At 43.8% G+C, this 22,842-nt stretch overlaps 1 protein-coding gene across 1 annotated transcript in view; it reads right to left on the minus strand.

Annotated features, from left to right (window-relative positions):
• Positions 1-8,489, minus strand: part of HMCN1 (hemicentin 1) — a gene marked incomplete at both ends in the record, with an annotated part of 182,094 nt that extends 173,605 nt beyond the window's left edge. The window contains one exon of the mRNA XM_079535866.1: positions 8,240-8,489. Coding sequence (XP_079391992.1) covers positions 8,240-8,489 — 250 coding nt within the window. The remainder of the gene's footprint in view (positions 1-8,239) is intronic.
• Between the last annotated feature and the right edge of the window lie 14,353 nt (positions 8,490-22,842).

Here is a 22,842-nt window from a genome sequence, read left to right on the forward strand (position 1 = left end):
GGTGGTTGGAAGGTGGTGAAAAATGGCCTTCAAATGGTACTCTTTTGTAGTTAATGTTTTTGCGAAATGAGACACTGGAAGTGAGAATAGACTTCATCTGCAGAGATATAACTCTGGTATCCCAGAGTTAGCACGGGGAGCCTTCGGAGAGGAGTTGAGAGCATGGCTCTAGGACCCAGATCTCCTCAGAAAGAGCTGAGTGGGGGCAGGAAGATTACGGGAGGGTTCTGCCCCCATTGAACAAGAAAGCAGTTAGTGCAAACAGAGGCAGTGGATTTGGCAATAACAGTTAAGAGTGGGGAAAATTAAGCTAGGGAAGGAATTGCAGCAAAGTGTGGAATTTTTGGTAGAGGCTGGAGCAACTTACTCTTCCTCTCTGAAGTGATGAATTTGTAACCTTAAGGGAAGCCATGGGCCCGAATGAGAAGGCTTATAGGTAAACAGGTTGGGATACACAAATTTTTGTACATGCAAATTCACCAAAGCCTTTACTTGTGTAACATTTAGTAGAACAACTGAAAGCTGAAATAAACTTTAGGGAAGGAAAATTGGAACTTGAGGTAGAAGATGATCAGTTAATAGAGGTGCTTAGTTTAGCACTGATCACTACTCCTGCTGGGATCCCAGACAAAGTAAGTGATCACGTTAGGCCAGAAAATCACAGTGTTTGTATCTCACACTGTGTCCACAGTATTGGAAGCAAAAGGAGGGCACTGGCTCTCGCCACAAAGATTTCTCAAGTATCAAGCCATTCTGATAGAGCAACTAACATTATCAACCCAGCATCGTTTCTTAGTGGAACTTTGGGAGAACTGGCAACTCATGACTGCTTGGAGATTATTAAGGCAGTATACTCTAGTCGACCAGATTTGAAGGAAGAGCCATTGGAGGATGCGGAGGACTCCTGATATACAGATGGTAGCAGTTACATTTGGCAAGGAATACACAAGGCCAGGTATGCTGTGACTACCACAGATAGGTGATAGAATCCAGAGCCCTTGCACCCAACACATTGGCACAAAAGGCAGAGATTATTGCATTAACCAGAGCATTAGAGCTAGCCAAAGGGAAGAGGATAAACATATGGATGGATTCAAAATATGCCTTTGGTGTTGTACATGCCCATAGAGCAATATGGAAGGAGACTGGACTATTATCTGCTCACGGAAAGCAAATTAAACATGCTCAAGAAATTTTGAGATTTCTAGAAGTGGTACAACTACATGAGAAGATGGCTATCATGTATTGTAAAACCCACCAGAAGGGAGAAACAACCAAAAAGTGGGCAACACATTAGCTGACCGAAAAGCAAAAAGAGTGGCAGAAACGAAGGACATAGAAGTGCAGGCTTTGGTTGCAGATGGTAAAATTCAAATAGAAAGTAAAACAAGGTATTCAAGAGAAGATCAAAAATTGATAGAGGACTTAGGAGGGCAGGTGAGAGAAGGAGGGTGGATTAGGATACAGAATAAAATAATAGTTCCCACTTCCCTATATGGGCGATAATATGGCTGATCACAGGAAAACTTACTGGGGAACCAAGGCCCTGTATAAATACCTGAGCCAAGGGATCGTGGCTTGGAATTTACATACCACCATTGAACAGGTAACACAGCAATGTGAGATTTGTTTACAGAATAATCCTAGAACAGGCCCCAAGGTCCTGTTGGGACAAATAGGGAAGGGAAATTTTCCCAGACAGCAATGGCAGGTTGATTTTTTGGAACTCCCAAGAAAAGGGGGTATATGCTAGTATTGACTGATATCTTTTCAGGGTGGCTGGAGGCATTCCCTTGCAAAACTAACAAAGCTTTGGAAGTAACAAAAATGTTGATAGAAGAAATCACCCCAAGATTGGAGTTCCTGCTATGATCTCCTTAGGCCAGGGACCTCATTTTATTACTAGAGTAGTACAACGGATAAGTAACCTGTTGGGGATAGATTGGCAGTTACACACTCCTTATGGGCCACAATCTAGTGGCCAGGTAGAAAAGATGAATCATCTAATCAAGTTACAAATCATTAAGCTAGGACAAGAGGCAAGTATACCATAGCCCCAGGCCTTACCCATATCTCTTCTAAGAATTAGAACGAAACCCAGAGTAAAAGAAGAGCTAAGCCCATTTGAAATATGGAAGACCTTATTCTCTACAGAAGGGGATTTCAGACCAAGTAGGAGAGGAGATGTTAACACAGTATGTCATTAGCCTCCAGAGACAGTTTAGAGAGATCAAAAAGAGGGTCCTGAGAACTAGAGCCAGGGGCCTAGACAAACCTATACACAATATTGCACCAGGAGATTACATATATGTTAAAACCCTCTCAGATTCATTACTGGAGCCCAAGTGGGAAGGACCATTCCTGGTTTTATTGACATCCCACACCACAGTGAAGATAAAAGAGCAAGCGTTGTGGATCCATTATACACAAGTTAAGAAGACATCTCAACTCTAGAGGACTATTAAGAAGACGAGACCACTGAAGCTGAGGATTAAGAGACAATATGTTTAGAATATTTTTATAAGTTGCATGTATTATATAAGACTTGCTTTAGCCTGGCATAAAAATACCTATTTAAACATCATTAAAGGAGTAGTGGCTAGCCTAAACATTACTGATTGTTGGATATGTACAGCCTTACGAAGAAATAATCCCCCACTGTGGGATTCCCTCCACCAATCGGACACTATTGGGTGGAGCAGGAAGTATGCATAGGTGTGCAAATAAAATCACAACAATAAGAAAAAGAACCTAAATTCAGTATGCAAGTATAGACAGGACGCAATGTAAGACACTTGTGAAGGAGGATACTTAGCACTTCAATAGAACAGCTCCTCCTGCAGGGATACTGAGAACCTCTTGGAAAAGAGTAAAAGGGAAATAACCTTTATGGACAGGCCTTCTAGGTTTCACAGTTTTATTAGATGGTTTATTCCTAGTCTAGGAGTAAGTAAACTAGAAAAGGCAATTATCAACATATCAGCTACATTAGAGAATATCGAGAACTCAACTATGGATGCTATACTCAGATTGCAGAAAAAGGTATCCTCTCTTAGTTAAGTAGTATTGCAGAATAGAATGGCTCCTGATCTTCTGACGGTCAAAGAAGGAGGGATGTGCACTATAATCAATCAAAGCTGCTGTGCATATGTTGACGAAACTCAAAGAATAGAAACAGATATGCATAAACTATGGGAACAAATAAAGGTGATCAATCAAGTTACTTTGGATGATACTTCATTTGGATTTATAGAACTGTGGAACAAATTAACCAGTTGGTTACTGAACTTTGTCTGGCTAAAGCAACTCTTCACAGCTTGTGTATCAAATGTGTATTAATGTGTGCTGTAATAAAAAGATATACCTGCTTTATAACTACTTTGTTGTTAATGGAGTTTGATTTTCCGCAAGTCACTTCAAGGCTGCTACCATCAGGTATAGCAGGATGAGGAACGTCACAAGCGTGTAACAAAGCCAGTCCAGTGCAAACCCACCCTTCAGCAGCCAGCTGGATCCAGCCCCACCAACTCTGCCCCTCCAATTGCAGATGACACTGCTCCTGCTGCAGCACGGCTCCATGCCCCATCATGCAAGACAGGGTGTTTAGAAGCCATCAGGACATGTCCTGTGCCTGCTTCAAACTTAGCTTGTGCTGTCAGGTGATGAAGAACCACAAGGAGGTGGACTGGGGATCACAGCCTCTCAGGTGACTTTTTTGGTCCTTCTCTTCTGAGAACTTCAGTTCCTCTCTTTAGTGAAGGCTCCCTATGCCTCCTAGGCCTGCGTCATCATTAATCTGCACATATCACTGAAGATTCACCTTACAATGATTATGGCCTCAGTTACAGTAACACAGGTGTATATAATGCTTACACCTCCTTATTCATATAGTTTCTGTGCATTCTCTGAAAATAACTGTTGTCTCTAGATGAGAAAGACAGGCTGTATCCAGCTTGAGCAGTGGTGCAGACACCTTTACTCATAATTTAAAAGCATGGAAGATCTACATCAAATCTCTTCTTCTTAAAAGTTATTAGAAATTTGATTTATGAGCATAAAAACCAATTCAGCAGCTGTTCATATCAGAAATTTCTGTTTGGGTTCCATACCATGCAGCTTCTACCAACACCCACAGTGTTGCCTGCTGCCAAAAAATCACTGGCATCAGCAAAATTAATCCAGCTTCTGTATATGACATAGTGTGGAAGTACCAATTGCTGTTGCTTTGAGATGAAGCCAGAGAAAGCAGAGGAAGCAGCAGAAAACAAGTCTGAAGGCTGTATATCAGCTCTCACTGATGGTCTCTGCCTTGCTTGCAGCAACCTCCAGCTGGGCATCCACCACTGCCCACTTCAGCAGCACTCCTCCAGATGCCACAGGCTGCAGCACCTGCTCCTTCCAGGCGCCCTTCACAGGGCTCGCACCACCCAGTCTGAAGTGCTGCACCACCACTCCTAGCTAGTTTTCTACCTCACAGTCTCGACTGCTTTCCAGCCTGTTTCAGGTCTGCACAGTACTTCAAGATCAACCAGTAAATAGTTAGAAATAATGGGGCAGCAGCTATCAACAGGGACAGGGGCAGATCTTGCTGTGCAGAGCTTCATGTTATTCTATGTATTTAAAGTCTGTACAATGACATGTTATGTTGTTGCACACCTTGAATGTTGAATAATTGTTGAAATATTGTTGTTGAATAATAATGGCACTTTATAGCTATGTCTTTCTGAGAAAGAACACAACACAGGACATCTTGCTTCTAGAGAAAGTATGTTCTATGTGAATTCCAGAAGCTACAGAGAACAGGCACACACTTCCAAACAGCAGGCCTCTATGTCTGGGATAATTTTTGGTACAAAATAACACTGGGATGTGTTACTAATGAGCTACAGAACTTTTCACTTATTGGCACCGCCTGGAGCTGGAAACAGCAAAGCAAAACAGAACAAGTCACTTCTATGCGAGTTCAGCATGCAGCTATTTCAGATGCAACATGAAAAATAATTCATAATGCAAAGCAGAAGATAATGAAATCTCCATTGCATCTTCCAGCAAAAACAGGGATAAAATTTATTGCCCTTGCGAGAAAGGATTCAAGATTTGGGAGGAATAGCTACCATTGTGCGTACCTGTAAGGCTGGACACAGAGTTGAGACCAAACAATTATTTCAAGTGATGTTCTAGTAAGTTTTTGGGTGTTGTCACCACATTACAGTATACTCAGATTTGGGAGCTTCTGGCACAGGCAGTAGTGTCTTCTGTTTCATCTACATGTAAACCACATGACCACACTTTTAGCAATAAATTCTTCCAAAAGATGAAGAAAATCTCCACTGCTAATTGATTTTAGCAACACCACAATGATTCTATCAGTGACAACAGTAGGTCTCAAAACACACATGCCCACTACAGTTATCATAGGATCTCAGAGATGGAAAAAATACTGGTAGGTGCTTTAGATATTATCCTCAATGACTCAGAGTTGTTCCTGACTGTATGATATTGAAAATTGTCAATCTGCTGATAAGAGCAACCATAAAACCTGGAAGCAGTAACAATAACAAAGAGATGGGATTAGAGCCTTAGGGGAAAAATTTTTCCCACTGAAACTGTCAGTGGTAAAATAAGCAGTAACAGTAACTCTTAAACAATTAGTGGAACTCAGTGATTCTAGCAGATCCCTTCCAAGTCAGGATATTCCTGATTTTGCCCAGTTCCGGTTATCACTGGTCTTCAGACATCCAAGACAGCACTGAACAATTGTACATTGACCTGTTAGCCAGTCCACTTCTTCACTTGCGATTCTGTGAATACGAAACCCATTTAACTGCCAAAGTAGAAAGAGCTTGAATATAGCAGAGAGAATCACTTTCTTTGCCCTGAACTTACTCTTATCAAAGAGAACAGAGGCAACATTTCTCTGTGTCCTATAAAAATTTTATCAAGCACCCAGCAAACATTTGCAAAACAATTGCCTGCAGGAACCTCATCAGCAAGCAGTTTATTCCTCCTTGCCAACCCATTAATAGTGCTAGTTCAGGTACTAGACAGCTTTCCAACAGTTTCACCTGCTGAAGAAGGCAAGGAGACCCAGCAAGCATCTCGAGGCAGAGCTGCTGCCCACAGACAAGCAGAGCCACAGCAAGCCCACCAGGCCCTCAGCTCCCAAGGTGAGAAGGGAATAAATGCCCCAGGAACTCTCAAACCCACTTGCTGTTGCCACACCCTGTCACAAGCCCCTCTCCCACAGTGCTGGAGAAACTCTGGGTATCAATGTTCAGTGCTGAAGTGGTGGTGATGCTGCCCACCTAGAAATGCACTAAAATGCCAGCTGGCACAGGGTCTCAGCCATGCAAGTTGAGGAGAAAAAGCAGTATTACAGCTGAGCAGAGCTAGAGGCTATGGTCAGAGGAGCTTGCTCATCACCACTCACATGTATCTGTTCCATGGCAGAAGTGTGCACATAAGAGAAAGCCTGTGCTCTGCTCCTCTATTTCCATACTTTTGTCTTCCTTTATCACCTACTTGGACTAACTGCAACATTTTCTGTATCAGAAATTTTAATTTTAGTTCTAACACAGAATTTCCTTGTGCCAGCTGTCCTTACTTTGGGAGATACTTTTTCATTTTTTCCCATTAAATGGAAGAAATTTCTTTTCAGAACAGCCCTTTTCACTACCTACTAAACTTCTGTGATTGTGTTTGGGCATTGGAAAACCACAAAAGAAAAATTCTTGTTATCTGTTACCATTGGTGTGCATGCTGGCACACAAAGGAGAATCAAAAATCAAAAGGCTTTTCCAAAAGGGAGCTTTCAGCATATCCCCAGGTTGCTCAAGGGTGAAACCCATTGCAGATGGGCCACTATTTTGCTCTGTGCCAAAAACTTCAGGTCAACAAAAAACAAAAACAAAAACTTGTCAATTATTGCTTTATCAAAACACCACCATTCAAGCCATACATCACTGCAGCATCATGACACTACATTTAAATCTGTTTCCAAAGACCATCACAGCGCATTCGCACATCACTACACAGCACCAATACACAGCGTTTGTGTAACATCACACTCCAGTAAGATACAGCTGGATTTCCGATTGAGATTTTTGAGAAAAGTTACTCCCCTGTAGGTCCATAAAAGATGTTGAAGCAGTGGTCACAACAGTACATCCTGCAATTTCTACTGAAGAATCTAGATTTGGTCATCAGTGGATCTAAGATACCAGACTACCAACACTCTGAACTGCCACAAGCATACAGTTTCAAGCTGCTAGGCCAGGCTTCCTGCTAAGAAAGATATACAGAAACAATTTTCAGAAAGTAAGACAGAAGTTTAAATACACCCCTTTCAAACAGCTTTAACACAAGGAGTACGTCCCTTTCGGTAGGGCATCCATGGTAAAAAAAAAAAAAAAAAGTTACAACTGGAAAACAAAGACAACATCAAATGTTAAGATACATAAATGGACCTTTTTTGATACAACTTTTAAAAGACAGAAGGAGAACCTACACAAACATATGGATAAAAAACAGCGAAGTCTGCAAAGACAAGTTTTCTTCAGTCTTCACACAGTTAGTTCAAAATGTATCTAACAATAGCAAACAAATATCTATCAAGCAGAAGTGCCCACAGTGCAGGAAATGAGGGCATCGCTTCTCATCTGACGACATTCATGCACAGAACGCTCAGGAACTTCTGTCTGGAATGTCACATTCTGAGAAACAGCATGGAAACTAGAACTAGAAAGGTTACTTTCAGGGGCCTTCTCATCCCCCTTTCTTTGATTCACTTTCTCAAGGAAAGAAAAAAAGGCGTTTGCCGAGCGCAGCACCAGGCCGGGCATGCCGCTCCGCCTTCCTTCGCGTATCACCGCGCGTTCGGCACGGGACGGCTCGGCGGCCCAGGCAGGAACGGGAACGGCAGCGGGTGGGACGGGGCAGCGCCACAACCAGCCCTACAGCTCCCGCCTGCTGCCGGGTCGCTTCGGTGCGAGCTGCCGCGCGTGAACAAGGGCCGTGAGCACCGGGAGACAACGGCCGCCGCGGTGTTTCGGTTCACGGACGTACTTCCATAGAAAGGCACTCGGGAGCCCCACCGGCGCAGATGCTTGCCGCGAGGGCTCGGTACCCTCGGCCGCTCCAGCCGGCACCGGGGCTGCTCGGCAAGCATTCCGCTCCGGGCGCGTACCTCGGAACCGCCCGCGGACCCTCCAGCCTGGCGGAGCCGGAGCCCGACCCCTACCTGGGTCGTGGAAAGGCACCAGGGCGAAGTTGTAAAGCGGCCTCTTGGGTCGCTTCAGCGACGTCTCCAGAATCTTTGACGCCCCCTCGATGACTTGCACCAAGTCGTCGTACATGGAGCCGGTCACGTCGAACACGAAGGCCAGCGTGGAGGCTCCCTCCGGGACCGCCTCGGCACCGGGCTCCGGCGCGGCGCGCGAGCTCAGGGCGAGCAGCAGCAGCACGGCGCCCCGCACCCCGCCGGGAGCCATGATCCGCGGGAAGGGGCTCCGCTCAGCGGGGAACGCAGAAAGCGCCGCGGCTTTTGTCTGAGCGCCGCGGCAGCCCCGCTCCGCCTTTCTTTTATCGGGCAGGGCTGGGGCAGCACCGCCCCGAGGGAGAAGGCCGGGCCGCCGCTACGCCGCGGGGCGCGACATCGGAGTGGGGCGGCCGCCTCGGGAGCCCCGGCTGCGGCGGCACCCGGCCCCGCCTCCCTGCCCGCCGCGGCCCCGACTCTCATCTCACCGCCCCTAGCGGGGCCGCCGTCAGTAGGCCGAAGGTGCCGTGGTGAGGTGCTGGAACAGCTGCCCAGAGAGGCTGTGGATGCCCCGTCCATCCCTGGAGGTGTTCAAGGCCAGGTTGGATGGGGCCCTGGGCAACCTAGACCAGTATGAAATGTGGAGGTTGGTGGCCCTGCATGTGGCAGGGGGGTTGGAGATTCATCATCCTTGAGGTCCCTTCTCACCCTGGCCATTCTGTGATTCTGTGAGCTCCGGCAGGAGCAGGGCGGCCGGGGCAGCGCGCTGCCTTCCAGGCCTGGTCTGTGCCTACACCTGTGGGAGGGGCACGGGTGGCTGAGTTGCCTCAGCCGCGGCCCTAGGCCTTAGGCCCTAGGGCAGAAGAGCACATAGACGATGTATGGATGCCTCGATATTAGGCTGCAAGCTCTTCTCCACATGCCATCATCTCTTGCTGCCATCACGTTTCCACTGATGCTGCCCGGCACCTGGACCTCCTGGTCCAGACTGCACCTTCCCCTGGTGTATGGAAGCTGTGTTGAAGTAATGAGTGAATAGAGCAGCACAGACCCCAGGACACAGGTGCTTCAGGCATCCACTGGGCTGGACACGACGGAAAGCGAGCAAGTAGCACAGTGCTTAACCCCACTCTGCATCTGGCCAGCAGCAAGGAGACTTAAGGCCAGTTTTTTCAGAGCTGCTTAGTTGTTTGAAGATGTGGCCTCATCCCAGTAGGCACATAACCTTCTCCTGAAAACCTGCTCCTCAGTGGCAGCCCAGCACCATGTGAACAGGTGCTGCGACCTGGCTCCCTGTGGCCACCCTAGCCAGGCAGGCTATGGGCAGCACAAAGAGCAGGAGAAACATCACATCTCTGGCCTTCATGGAACAAGGCGGGAGGCTTCCTACCGTGTTTGGTGTGGTGGGGAATGTTAGGCAATGCAGTGGGATTTATCTCATTAGCTCCCCTCTATTCCATAAACTGCTGCTAAAACTGCGCACTCAGACCATCATATTGTGACTGGAAAATTAATCATGTTGAAACATTGCTTATCCTAATTAAGTTATAAGCCTGGAATTGAATTATAAAAAACAGATGTTTACATTCTTTCTCCTCACTGATGTCATGAGAAGAAAGCACAGAACCGGAGCTGTGCAAAGCATTCACAATAAAACTCCAAACCATGGAAAGCTCGCCTCATCTACGCTCTGCTAACAAAAAAACTCAGGCTAGGTTTGTGAGAATATTCACAAATCTTGTGAGGAGAAATGCATCTGAACCATAAAGTGGGAATATGTATTTTGAACATTCCAAGGACCGGCAGCATTCACATGTAAAGATTTCACTCGGTCCTTCTTGAAGATGAATTTCTGTTCATTTTTCCTGATTAAGAAGGCTTTTGTGTTCTTCTGTCTTAAATTATTTCTCATTTTGATGTAAACAGCCTAGGACAAACTGATACAGCGTCTCTATGAAAAAGTAACCCTTTGACACGTTGTGCTGTCTCTCTAAAAATATGCCATTTAGCATGAGTTTTAAAGTACAGCACAAAGAACAATAAACCTCACTTTTGTAATGGTGGAAATGATATTTATTTTAGTTGCCTAACACTTTCCGCTATAAAGTATTCTTGAGGTTTGGAAGCTCTGACACCATTATTCACAGCAGGCTTTTAAAATTTGCAGGAAGAGAGCCCTGCAGTGAGAGAAATTATTCTCTTTCTTTCTTTCTCCAATGACATGATTTCCAGAGCTCGCCAAACAACCACCTACAGAAGAAAATCACTGTGTCCTCCTCTGCCTGATGGCCCAGGTTTAGGCTGCATCATGGCAGTGCACTGTGACCAGAGTGCTTGGGCACAAGGGCTGGGTGCGGGCCCTAGGTGGGGGGTGACTGACAGACAGACTCTGTGCCCCATGGTATGCCTCAGGGCCAGCAGCCTGGCTCTGCATGTCCCCTTGTGCGCTCTGCTGTCACGGACGTCTGTGGTGTTTGGTTCTTAGCTTTGAGCATTTCCAGCGTACCTAACTTCAACAGTATTTTCATGCCTGATGTGAGGCTGGAATTAGATATTTTGTTTACACAGTTTGGTAGTGCAGAAGAATGTAGCAGTGCAGAAGATCTGAACCCAATTTTCCAGTTCCTTCCTCCTACACTGACACACTGTCACTTTGTGAGCAAAGTGCTTGCACGTGGTAAGCAGATAAATAACTGTCCAGAGTAAGTGTACATAAGGTGAGGTGGAACAAAGTGCTCAGCAATTTGACTCCTTTCTCTCTATCCTGTCTCAAGTATAAAAAGCCTAAAATTTGTTCACTGTGGAAAAATGTACAAGTTCAGAAGACTGGGAAGGAAATAAAGCACTTCTCACCTTTTGGGCCTTTGTTTCAATCTGCTCCATTTTACAACATACGGCTAACAAATGCCACTATCTAATAATGGTTGCACAGAGGCAGTTGCTGGTTTCAGTCCAGTGCAGAGTAAACAAGCATGCATTTCAAAAACAGAAGTTTTTATCTGAAGAATATCAGAATACCAGCATTTTTAACACTGATGCTACTCTAATTACAGAGCAAGCTGCTTACACACGGACAGATGCTGGGATCCTAAGGTCAACTCTCAGAAGCCTGCACTCACCCAAGCTCATTCTCACGACATCTCTCAGGACAGCAAGCTCTGCATGTATCCTAGATACTCCATGTTCTTTTATCACAAGTGTTTAACAAGATTTCCTCTGGATGTCCATACACATCAAAACCTTTTTTCCCCTCCTCCTCCAAGCCATATCACTCCACACATGCCTCTCCCCCCTTTTCTTTTTGCTTTGTTTGGACTTCATTAATTGCCGAGGAGGAGAGAATCTTTGCGGTTTGTTTTGGGTATATGGTGTTGGCACTCTCTGTGAGAAGTATACATATTGTATAGTAAGAGCTGTCCAGCTCACAGACAGTTTCCTTAGCCAGTCTTTAACCCTGGCTTTGTATTTTATGTATATTTACTCTAATCACAGGTATAATGCTGTATTTGTCAATGATACTCACTGCTCTAAAATTGTGTCCAGCTCTGCACTTTGAAAGAGTATGCAGGCAGAACTCAGGATGCCTTGGGAAGGGATGGAGTTAAAATGCCATCTCAGAAAAAGGAATGCTACTGAAGGAATTAGCAGGTATGCAAGAAACCAGGTAGCTGCTCCCTAGAGCTGCTTCTAATGCTAAAGATCATGTCTGTGGTTATACATGGCAAAATCTTCACATTTGCGCACAAATGTGCACATCTGCACACAAATGAGAAGCCTAGCACTGCCTCCCAGGGGAGATTTTGTGATGTGAATGGCATTACATGATGAGGGTTCAGACTCCAAGTGATAAGTAAACACTGACCTCTGCCAATCAGTGACCACTGCTTTGCAAGCCAGGCAACTGGTCTCAAACTGAGAGGGCATGGTCAGCACTGCTTTTGTCTTTCGTCTCTGCAACCAAGTCATTTTGTCCTGCCACATTACTGTTTTATCACAGTAGATTTACATATTCCTTTAAGATTGCTTTGCCAACAATATAAAACTTATGACAATATAAAAAGTGTAAGTTTTGTTTGACTTCTGGCTTCTGGATCTTCAGAAGGGTCATGTATTGTAGGTTTTCTCCAAAATCCATGTCTAGAAACCACCTGCTTTTGTTAAGAAATCAAATCTTGGGATTCTAGTATGACTACCTGGTTGTAGGAATAGATGCTTTTGAATGGAGTAGTGAATAAAACAGAGTTTGAAGAACTGCAGGTTTCATATCTGCACTTTTCCAAAAGATTTGTTTGAATGTGAAATCAAGCTAAAGGCTGTATTTATTCCTTACTCCTGCCCTTCAGGTATTGGCACAGACAGATGCTGGATTCAGAACTGTTCGGATCTATGATTGAATTCTCATCATCCATTACCTTATTGTTACTGCTTTCTTTTAAAACTCAGTCTGCATCCATAAATGTTGGAACTATTTATGTCTTGGATAATTAATGCTTTACAGCAGTACTGAAGCAGACAGGTAAGTGCTAGCAATCCTACATGTTCTGCAAGCATTTCTAGATGATGGACAGCTTCCAATTTAAAAACCAGAGATTTTTAAAGTACCCCATGTTCTATCTTGTAACGAAGCAAAAAATTGAATGGAGATAATTTCTTGCCATTTTCAACTTCCTTTCTCTTTTACAGAAGTTTAAATGTTTGGTTCACAGCTCAACACCTTTTAGAATATCATGACGTAGAGCAAAAGATATCGATACAAGGAGCAAATAGCAATAGCAACTGGAACATTTTGTTTAATAAAATATCTGCCTCAGCCAAGAGACCATTTCACCCTGCTGCAGAACTGAATCATCTTTCATCCACAAGATAAAATTGTTTTGGTTTTGATTATAAAACATTTGCTTTATAAAACAGGCCATCTTGTGATTAGGACATAGAAGTAAATGTTGGGCTGAAAGTTTTGTTGATACAATATTGATAAAAGCTTTTATCAATAACGTATCAAGAGTAGGACCAAGCTACAATATGCTGTGCAATTTCCTCATTCAAGTGGGAAAAAAAAAGAAGACAAAAAAAAAAAAAAAAAAAAAAGAGTAGACAACGAATGGAGAAACAGAATAAACAAAAGTATGGGGCCTGTTCCTAATGGGCAGGGCAGTCAATCTCCTTATCAATTGTACTTTTTGCATTAAAGCCTTCATGTTTCTGAGCACAACATACAGTGCATATATCACCAGTGTGTCCTTAAAAAATCTGTAATTCTCAGCTCTTTAATTCCCAGCTTACAAATGAGGAATGAAAGCAGCTCCTCAACAAATCCTTTTCCTGAATTTAAATTTCTGCACTGAAGAAGTACATGTTAATTCTCTGCTATTCTGAATTATCTATCTATCTATCTATCTATCTATCTATCTATCTATCTATCTATATCTCTATATATATTATCTATAGCCATGTATTCATGCAAATTTACTTCTGTCTGTACATTAAAAATGGTGCATGAGGCAGCATGGGCTTCATCACACCATTTTAAATAAACATCTACACTGACCATAGGCAGCCACATCTAGCCCAAGTATCTGCAGCTCTTTTCCCAGACCATGGAGATCAGATCAATATACTGAACGGCAGCTCAGTTTGCTCCTAAGAAAGGGAGTAAGAGTTCTGAGTTTTAATTTGGATTTTTTAGTTAGGATTTTAGAAAGGACTTCAGTATTGTTGTCTGAACGTCCTTTTTGAAAGTTTTCAAAGACCGGAAGAGCTAGGGTTGCATAAAGCACTGAAAAATTGTTTCACTGCTGTTCTGAGAGCAGCAGATCACATCACAGGTACACTATACAGCACTTGATGAGGAGAACCGCCTCACAAGTCAGCCATTTGATTTCTCCAAGAAATGCGCAATAATGTGCATTAAATCTTATAAACCTTCCACCAATTTATTTGAATAGAGGACTAACCAGACATAACCAGACAGAGTAGATGTTACAACACATCTACTGTTGTCACCACTTGAATAATATGACTGCTGCAGGGATTTTCACACAGTCATACAGTCATAGAATCATAGAATGGCTTGGGTTGGAAGGGACCTCAAGGATCATCAAGCTCCAACCCCCCCTGCTACATGCAGGGTCACCAACTTCCACACTTCATACCACTCCAGGCTGCCCAGGGCCCCATCCAACCTGGCCTTGAACACCTCCAGGGATGGACAGGGCATCCACAGCCTCTCTGGGCAGCTGTTCCAACACCTCACCACTCTCCCTGTAAAGAACTTCCCCCTGACATCCAACCTAAATCTTCCCTTTCCTCAACTTAAAACCATTTCCCCTTGTCCTGCTGTAATCTACCCTTTCAAAGAGTTGATTCCCCTCCTGTTTGTAGGCTCCCTTTAGGTACTGAAAGGCTGCAATGATGTCACCCCGCAGCCTTCTCTTCTCCAGGCTGAACAAGCCCAGCTCCTTCAGCCTGTCTTCATAGAGGAGGTGCTGCAGCCTCCTGATCATCTTTGTGGCTCTCCTCTGGACCCTCTCCAACAGCTCCCTGTCTTTCTTGTACTGGGGACTCCAGACATGGATGCAGTACTCCAGATGGGGCCTCACAAAGGCAGAACTCCTATACCATAATTATAAAGATATTCTAAAATTTGTATAGCTGAAAATTATGCTGTTTTCAATAATTTCAAGTCAAGATTTTCAAGAGAGTTTGAACACGATTAGGCAACCGAGCTGTACTATGAAAATAACAGTAACAGGTTGAGGCTAGAAAGCAAGAACGCTATCTCCCTCTGCTGGCTAACCAGAGTGGAATGTTTTGAAAATGCATTACAAATAATAATCTTATTTTTAGAAATTATTTTATATGTATATATGTGTATATATATATAATTTTTTTTTACATAGTTAAGGTTCAAATAATTTTTAATTATAAGCAGAATTTTGCACAAACACACAGGGATAAAATGTCTATATTCAAATATTTTACAAAGAGATTCTGATAATAAGAAAATTCAGAAAGTGTACTTTTCACTTTTCTGTGGAGGAGGAGGAAGATTTGTTTAGAGTGTGCTTTTCCAAAATTGTCCCAGAGCAAATAAAATCTAGCATTTGTTAGCAGATTTATGTTGTCTCAGGAGTGTCCAGCCTTTTCTCTTGCCACATTGACTGAAGTGTCTTGAGCCACATTTAAAATGTATAACAGTTCAAGTATATAAGTAACAAACGTTATTTTTAATATACATTTTGATTAAGACATTTAAAAAGAGGCTAACGAAAGCAGAAAAGTAGTGGATATCTGACCCAGTTTTTGTGAACCTAGTCCATCAGCCTGGTTCAGTGGGAGTCCCTGTAATTCTCAGAGAGGTCTCAAGGTATTTGTCAGAGATTTGTGATGAAATTCTACTCTTCCTATGCTTTATCCCTTAAAACAGTTGTTCACAAATGTTCTTACTGCCAAAAAGCATTGACAGGAAAAGAGCGTGATTGAGAAGTGAAGGATATTTGAGTGATATTTTTCTCTGGTAAGATAGGTCTTACAAAAGATTAGGAAAGAGACACGATCCAATTTTTTATCTGAAAATGTGATTGCAACTCTGTACACGAAAATGTGCAGGTAATGCAGTTATGTTGACTGAAAATGGAGTCACAGATATATCAAAACCAGGACTTTTTCTGCATTCTTGAAACCTGTTCTCAAATTCCTTTATCACAATGGAAAGCAAGGCTGGAATTTTTTTGCTGTTCACAGGACTGTGTTTAGCCAACAAATCAAAATGCATACAGTTATTTGCCACAACTGGAGATAGCACTGCACCGCCCCCTGCCCATGCCCTGGTTTTAGCTGACACAGCGCTGACTGCTCACTGATGTTTGGGTGCACACCTGGGGCACAACGGAAAGAGCCACTGCCATGATGGTGCGGCACTGTGGACTGCAGGATGGGCAGGGCTGGACTGCACACAGCCTTTGGAATGTGGATTGGGAGTGCCTGATTTAATATTTTTAAGTTATTTACAATAGACGTTGAAACTCTGAGAATCTACAAAACTTCCATTACGTTTTAGCCTATATCATGCAAATAGCAGCTTTCAGTATGTAGCACTATTCCCAATTATCTTAATATTGTAAGCAATTTGTGGATCAGATATTCAGATTTTAGATCAGATATTTAATACACTTGTAACAGAATTAGTATAGCAATATCACTCTGCAGTGTCTTATCTTGATGGCAAGCAGGAATATTTCTTGACTTACAACTGAAAGAAGTATCATCATCCTCTGCTACAAAGGGCAGCTGCACTGCCACTTCAGTCTACAGACTGAAGCTTGTTTTGGAGTCACTGACAGAATCGTTAGAGGTGACATCAACAAGCATGCAATTCCTCTCACTCCAGAAGCTATCCTACGGGATGCAGTTTGCAGATTTGCATTCCATTAGTTTAAATACTGCATTTCACGCCTTGGAATGAAATCTTCTGTTCCTAATTTGTTGGGAGAAGCTAATTATGGTACAGCATCCTATTCACATATCACAGCAGAAAGGCCTCTCAATGCACAGAGCTGCTGATGGGTGTATTCTAACAAATATGTTTTGAAAGAGATCTCATCTTCCTCAGTCATAAATGAGGAAATAGAAATAACAAAGTTCTTAGCAAATGGCATGAATTCCCAAACTGTCTTATTGTTTGAGTATTTCTAATTGATTTTCAGATGTATGGAATGAAGGCTAACCTTAGGAACCGCAGATAAAAATAAGTGTTTAGTTCTCCAGAGTTATATGCTTTGCTCCATTTAATCCAGTCAAGAATTCATTTTGTTTAGAAACAAATGCAAGTCCAAGCTCCCTGCATCTGTCTATACAGTCTACGATGAAAGCTACATGACGTTTCTCCCATTACCCGTCTTCCTCCCCATGACAGTGTTACAAGAATTAGCTCACAGTTTTGATCTCAACTTATTATTTTTTTTTATATAGATTTGGCTGATTTAAGTATTTCTCACATTATTAAATATCCCACTTTAAATTTTTTCACCAAGACAGCACTAAGTCAAGCACTAAGGCATGTGAAATGTGTTTTTCTGGCACTTGAAGAAACCAAGTTCACTCAGTTAATAAGTTCATCATTTTTTTACTGATTTTTTTAGTCTGCAGTTTCTGTTTTCACATTTAAACCCATAAATATTGACAAATCGTTTAAAATCCTGCCAGGCTGTGAGTTGGCATCTCTCCAATAGTAACTAAGTCTGAGTTCCCAGATGCTCTGAGTGTCCAGAGAGCTAGATTTACTGCCAACAGGACTACATTCCCCACAGTCACACTTGGTTGGTGTAATGGAGATACTCTGAACATTCAGAGTGTAATTCACAGAACCTTTGTGCTTGTGGTCAGAGGGTTAGAGATGAGTTAAATAAGAGTGGGCCCGAGCTCGTGTAATAATAAAACTTTCGAAGAGAAGGGGTTAAAAAAAGACTTCCCCTCATAAAATGCAAAACTAGCTGGGCTAATTCAGTATTTATCATTAAATTACTTGGCAGCTAAATCCTGTTTTCAGGTCTCCTGGTTTTGTTACACTAATGGTCCAGTCCAAAATTTTCCATTAAAAATGGTCTGCTTTGAGCTTGATTTTGTTGTTGCTCAACCAAAACCTCTCTGGTGTTTCCAAGAGCACTCACTGCCCTAGTCTATGGTTTCTAGAGAAGACACGAAAAGGCGTTCTGTGCAGAGCACTGGGCAGGTCTTCCAGTCTCTCTGATGACATCTGGGTCCTCCCACACAGAGTTTTGCTTGTTCGGGCGCTGCAGAAAACAAGATAAACGTCTGATTGAACAGAAGAAGCTAGGTCATGCCCTCCGGCTATAAAAGCTGGAGACCACAAGCCACAGGTTTCCCTTGCACATATGTGCAGATGCAGTTCACTTAGACTTCAGAAAGACTTTGGCACTGTCTCAGCACGTTATGTTGGAGAAGCTAGAAGCCCATGGTCTGGACAGGTGCACTTTTCTCTGGGTAAAAAACTGACTCATGAGGGTGTTCCTAAGGAGTCAGTAGTGGGGCTGACCTTGTTTAATATCTCTATTAAGGATCAGGATGAGGGTATTGGGTGTGCCTTCAGTAAATTTGCAGATGACACCAAGCTGGGAGAAAATGTTAATCTGCCTGAAGGTAGGAAGGCCCTATGGAGGGATCTGGACAGATTGGATCGCTGGGCTGAAGCCAAAGGGATGAGCTTCAACAAGACCAAGTACCGGATCCTACACTTTGGTCACAACAACTGCATGCATTGCTACAGGCTTGGGGAAGAGTGGCTGGAAAAGAATCTAGGGATGTTAGTTGACAGCTGGCTGAACAAGAGCCAGCAGTCTGCCCTGGTGGCCCAGAAGGCCATTGTCATCATGGCTTTTATCAGAACTAGTGTCATCCGCAGGACTGGGGAAGTGACTGTACCTCTGTACTGGTGAAACCACACCTTGAGTGCTGTGTTTAGTTTTGGGCCCTTCGCTACAAAGAAAGATATCAAGGCCCTGGAACATGTCCAGAGAAGGGCAACTAAGCTGCTGAGGAGCCTAGAGAACAAGCCTTGCTGCAGAATAGCTGAGGGAGATGGGATTGTTCAGCTTGGAGAAGAAGAGGCTCAAGGGAGACCTCATCACTCTCTACATGACCTGAAAGGAGGTTGTAGTGAGGTTGGTCTGTTGAGGGGGTTGGTCTGTTCTCCCAAGTAACCAGCGATAAGAAAGGAGGTAATGGCCTCAAGTTGTGCCAGGGAGATTCAGGCTGGAGATTTGGGGAAATTTAGTCTCAGAAAGAGTGGTCAGGCATTGGAACAGGCTGCCCAGAGAAGTCGTGGAGTAACCATTCCTGGAGATTTTCAAACAAAGGGTAGATATGGCACTTAGGGACATGGTTTAATGGGCATGCCTGTGATGGCATGGTTGGGCTAGATGATGATCAGAAGACTGGAGTACCTCTCCTACAAAGTAAGGGGTAAGCTGGAGGAAGTTGGACTTTTTTAGCTTGGAGGAGAGAAGGCTCTGGATAGACCAAATTGCAGCCTTCCAGTCCTTGAAGGGAGCGTACAAGCAGGAGGTGGACAGACTTTTTATGTGGTCTAATAAATAGGACAAGAGGGAATGGCTTTAAACTAAAAGAGGGGAAATTTAGGTTAGATGTTAGGAAGACATTTTTTACTTAGAGTGTGGTTAGGCACAGGAAGATGTTGCCCAGAGAAGATGTGGATGTCCCAATCCCTGCAGGCATTCAAAGTCAGGTGAATGAGGCCCTGGACAGCCTGATCCAGTGAGTGGTAAACTTGTATATGGAAAGGGGGTTGGAACTAGATGATCCTTAAGGCCCTATGGAAGTGATTCTGGGGTAAGTTCTGACAGCAGCACTTCACTCTCTGTTGTTCAGGCACTGCAGATACCAGGCAACACCCTTACTGGGGTGCCACAATGTATTCACACAACTGTCCAAGCTATCTCAATCTGCAAGAATCTTTTAGAGCAACTGTACCAGCAAAAGTTGAACGAACTGCAGTAGAAGTAAAACCCATCTATTTCTTCTAGCTAACCAATGGAATCTGCTTTAATTAGTTGAAATAAATATTCATTATGGATAACAGATTCAAACAAAAATATATGGGAATCTGGTTTAACATTCATAATCAATAATGCATTAAAGATCAGACTTTATTATTTAGTAGTCACTTAACAGTGTCCTACTCTGCTAAAAACAAAACAAAACTTTATCACCCATATGAAACTGCTTTTTGTGCTTGTATTTTTTTGTTGGTGGTGTTTTGTTTTGTTTTGTCTTGTTTTGTTTTGTTTTCCACAAAATAAAACTCTTTGAAAGTAGGGAGAGAAAAGAAAGCATGGTTTCAGGTACTGTTTTCAGTGACTAGATATGTAAAGTTGTAAAGCCCATTGGCATTAGAAAGATTAGGTTTGTTGTTTTGTTTTTTCTTTCTTTTTTGCCACTTCAGAGCTAAGGATGCAGGAGTCTGTCCTGCTGTGGGTCTGGCAGTCCCCTGAAGAGCCTATGGCAAGGATTCAGGGATGAACAAGGTAGTATGTCCTACGTAAAGCCAAAAGCAGTGGATCTTATCCACCTCCCACTGAATGAGGGCTGCTTGGCTGGCAAAGTACTCGGGCTCTTGTCTCAGGCACAGGGCCAGAAGACACACTCTGTGGGCTGCCAGGACTGACCATCATTGCCCTTCCTCCACCTCCTTGCCCCTCCACATGCTTTGCAGGGCCCTGAGTCTGGTGAGAATCCAGCTACAGCCCCAGAGTCCTCAGAAAGCTCTGTCCATGCAACACCTCCCAACTAACAGAAGTTACCTGAGAAGTTATAAACTCACTTACACTGACAAGATTTGAGAAGGTTTCAAGCTGAGCCTGAGGCAGTGGAATCATATGCACTAATACCTACAGCTGCAGCCAGGCTTCTAGGTGGATGCTGCAGCCTTTGAGAGTTACCTTACAGAAAGCACACTGACACCATTGGCAACTTCATGGGCATGAATTGAGGCCCCTTGCAGCACCGAAATGCTGTCAAGTGCAGCACAGCAAACAGCTGTGGAGCTGCTATGTGACAGGATCCCCAGCTGCAATCAGAGCACAGCAATGCTGTCAGGTTTCAGGCCCTCGGGCTAAAGTGAAACTTGTCAGTGCCAGATCACAGGCCAAACTTCTCCTATGAAGAAGAACTTGCAAGAGAGAAATTTGGTGTAAGGCCATAACACAGTGGCACATGAGACAAGCAAGCTCACTCTCCCCATACTTGGTGGAACATCATGTGATGCTTTGGTTATTGCTTGTGGTTTGTCTCTGGTCCAGAAGAGATCACTGCATGTTCTCATTGCTCTGCGTAACATGATGACAATCTCCTTCTGAAGAACCTCACTCGCTCTTTATAACTTTACATCCTCAATCAATAATATCAGCTGGGCTGGGAGAATTAATTGTTCTGCAATGACAGGTGCTGGCTTGTCATTGTCAAACACAAGGAAATGTTCTGAGTTCCCATAAGAAAAGCATCATGGTTGTATTTAGCAAGACAAATTTCTACAGGTATGCTCCATTCTCACTATCTGCTCAAGTAAGAGTTAACCACTGCCCTCAGGTTCCTGAGTTGAAGAATCTAGTAGCAAAAAGCAGACTGTTGTGCAGAAAGGAGCCAGAAATAAGCCACTAAATATAAACAGCAATTCACTTAAGTTCTGACTGAACTGAAGCTCCCTGAACTGACAGATCTCTTCCCTTCTATTCTCAGCAACCTTTGGATCATTCGCTTTTTATACAGGCAGCTTGACCATAGCCCAGAATAAATTGAGGCTCAGTATGAGACTGTTTAATCTACCCAACAACAATCAGCTACACTTCTTCACAGCCCCATGAAGGTTTTCTGGTGAGAATGTCATATATATTGCCATACATAATAATTTTGTTAACAGCCCTGTGCAGCTTAGTCCAGCCTCCATGTGTACCCACTGATGAATGCAATCATTTCCATGGTTTTTAGAATCCTGTCAGTACAACATAGCCTCTCTTCTTCTTGCCTTCCACAAACAGTTGGAAGCAGCGTCACGATCCCAGGCACTGGTGCTTATGGGGGACTTCAATCATCCAGACATTTGCTGGAAAAGCAATGTGGCCAGGCATGCGCGGTCCAGACGGTTCCTGCAATGTGTTGAAGACAACTTCCTGATGCAGGTGGTTGAGGAATCGACGAGGAGAGGGGTACTGCTGGACCTTATTCTCACTAATAGAGAAGGGCTTGTCAGGGAAGTAAAGGTCGGGGGTAGCTTGGGTTGTAGTGACCACAAGATGGTGGAGTTCAAGATCCTGAGTGGAAGAAGTAAAGCAAAAAGTAGGATTGCTATCCTGGACCTTAGGAGAGCCGACTTCGATCTCTTCCGGGGCCTACTTGGAGCTGTCTCATGGGCTAGAGTGTTGGAAGGCAAGGGGGCCTGTGAGAGCTGGTCGGCATTTAAGCAGCTCTTCTTCCAAGCCCAGGATCGGTGTGTCCCTGTGAGGAAGAAATTGGGAAAGGGTGGCAGGAGACCTGTGTGGATGAGCAAGGAGCTCGTGCACAAACTCAAAGGAAAGAAGAAGGCCCATGAAATGTGGAAAAAGGGTCTGACTACTTGGGAAGAATATAGGAACGTTGTCAGGGTCTGCAGGGATGCGACAAGGAAGGCTAAAGCCCGCCTGGAATTAAATCTGGCAAAGGGGATAAAGGATAATAAAAAAGGTTTTTTCAAGTACATTAACAGTAAAAGGAAGTCTAGGGAGAATGTGGCTCCCCTGCTAAGTGACGGGGGTGTTCTGGTAACGGGGGATGCTGAGAAGGCAGAGATACTGAATGCCTTCTTTGCTTCTGTTTTCAGTGAAAAAGCTCCCCCTCGGGAATCTGAGACCCTGGAGGTTAGTGAGAGGATCTGGGGAATGGAAGACCTCCCTTCTGTCAGGGAAGAGGTGGTCCAGGAGCGCCTAGGCAACACCAATGTTCACAAATCCATGGGACCCGATGGGATTCATCCATGGGTGCTGAGGGAGCTGGCAGAGGTGATTGCTGAACCGCTTTCT

The sequence above is a fragment of the Tetrao urogallus genome (genome assembly GCF_951394365.1).
Source record: "Tetrao urogallus genome assembly, chromosome: 5".
NCBI classification, from domain to species: Eukaryota; Metazoa; Chordata; class Aves; order Galliformes; family Phasianidae; genus Tetrao; species Tetrao urogallus.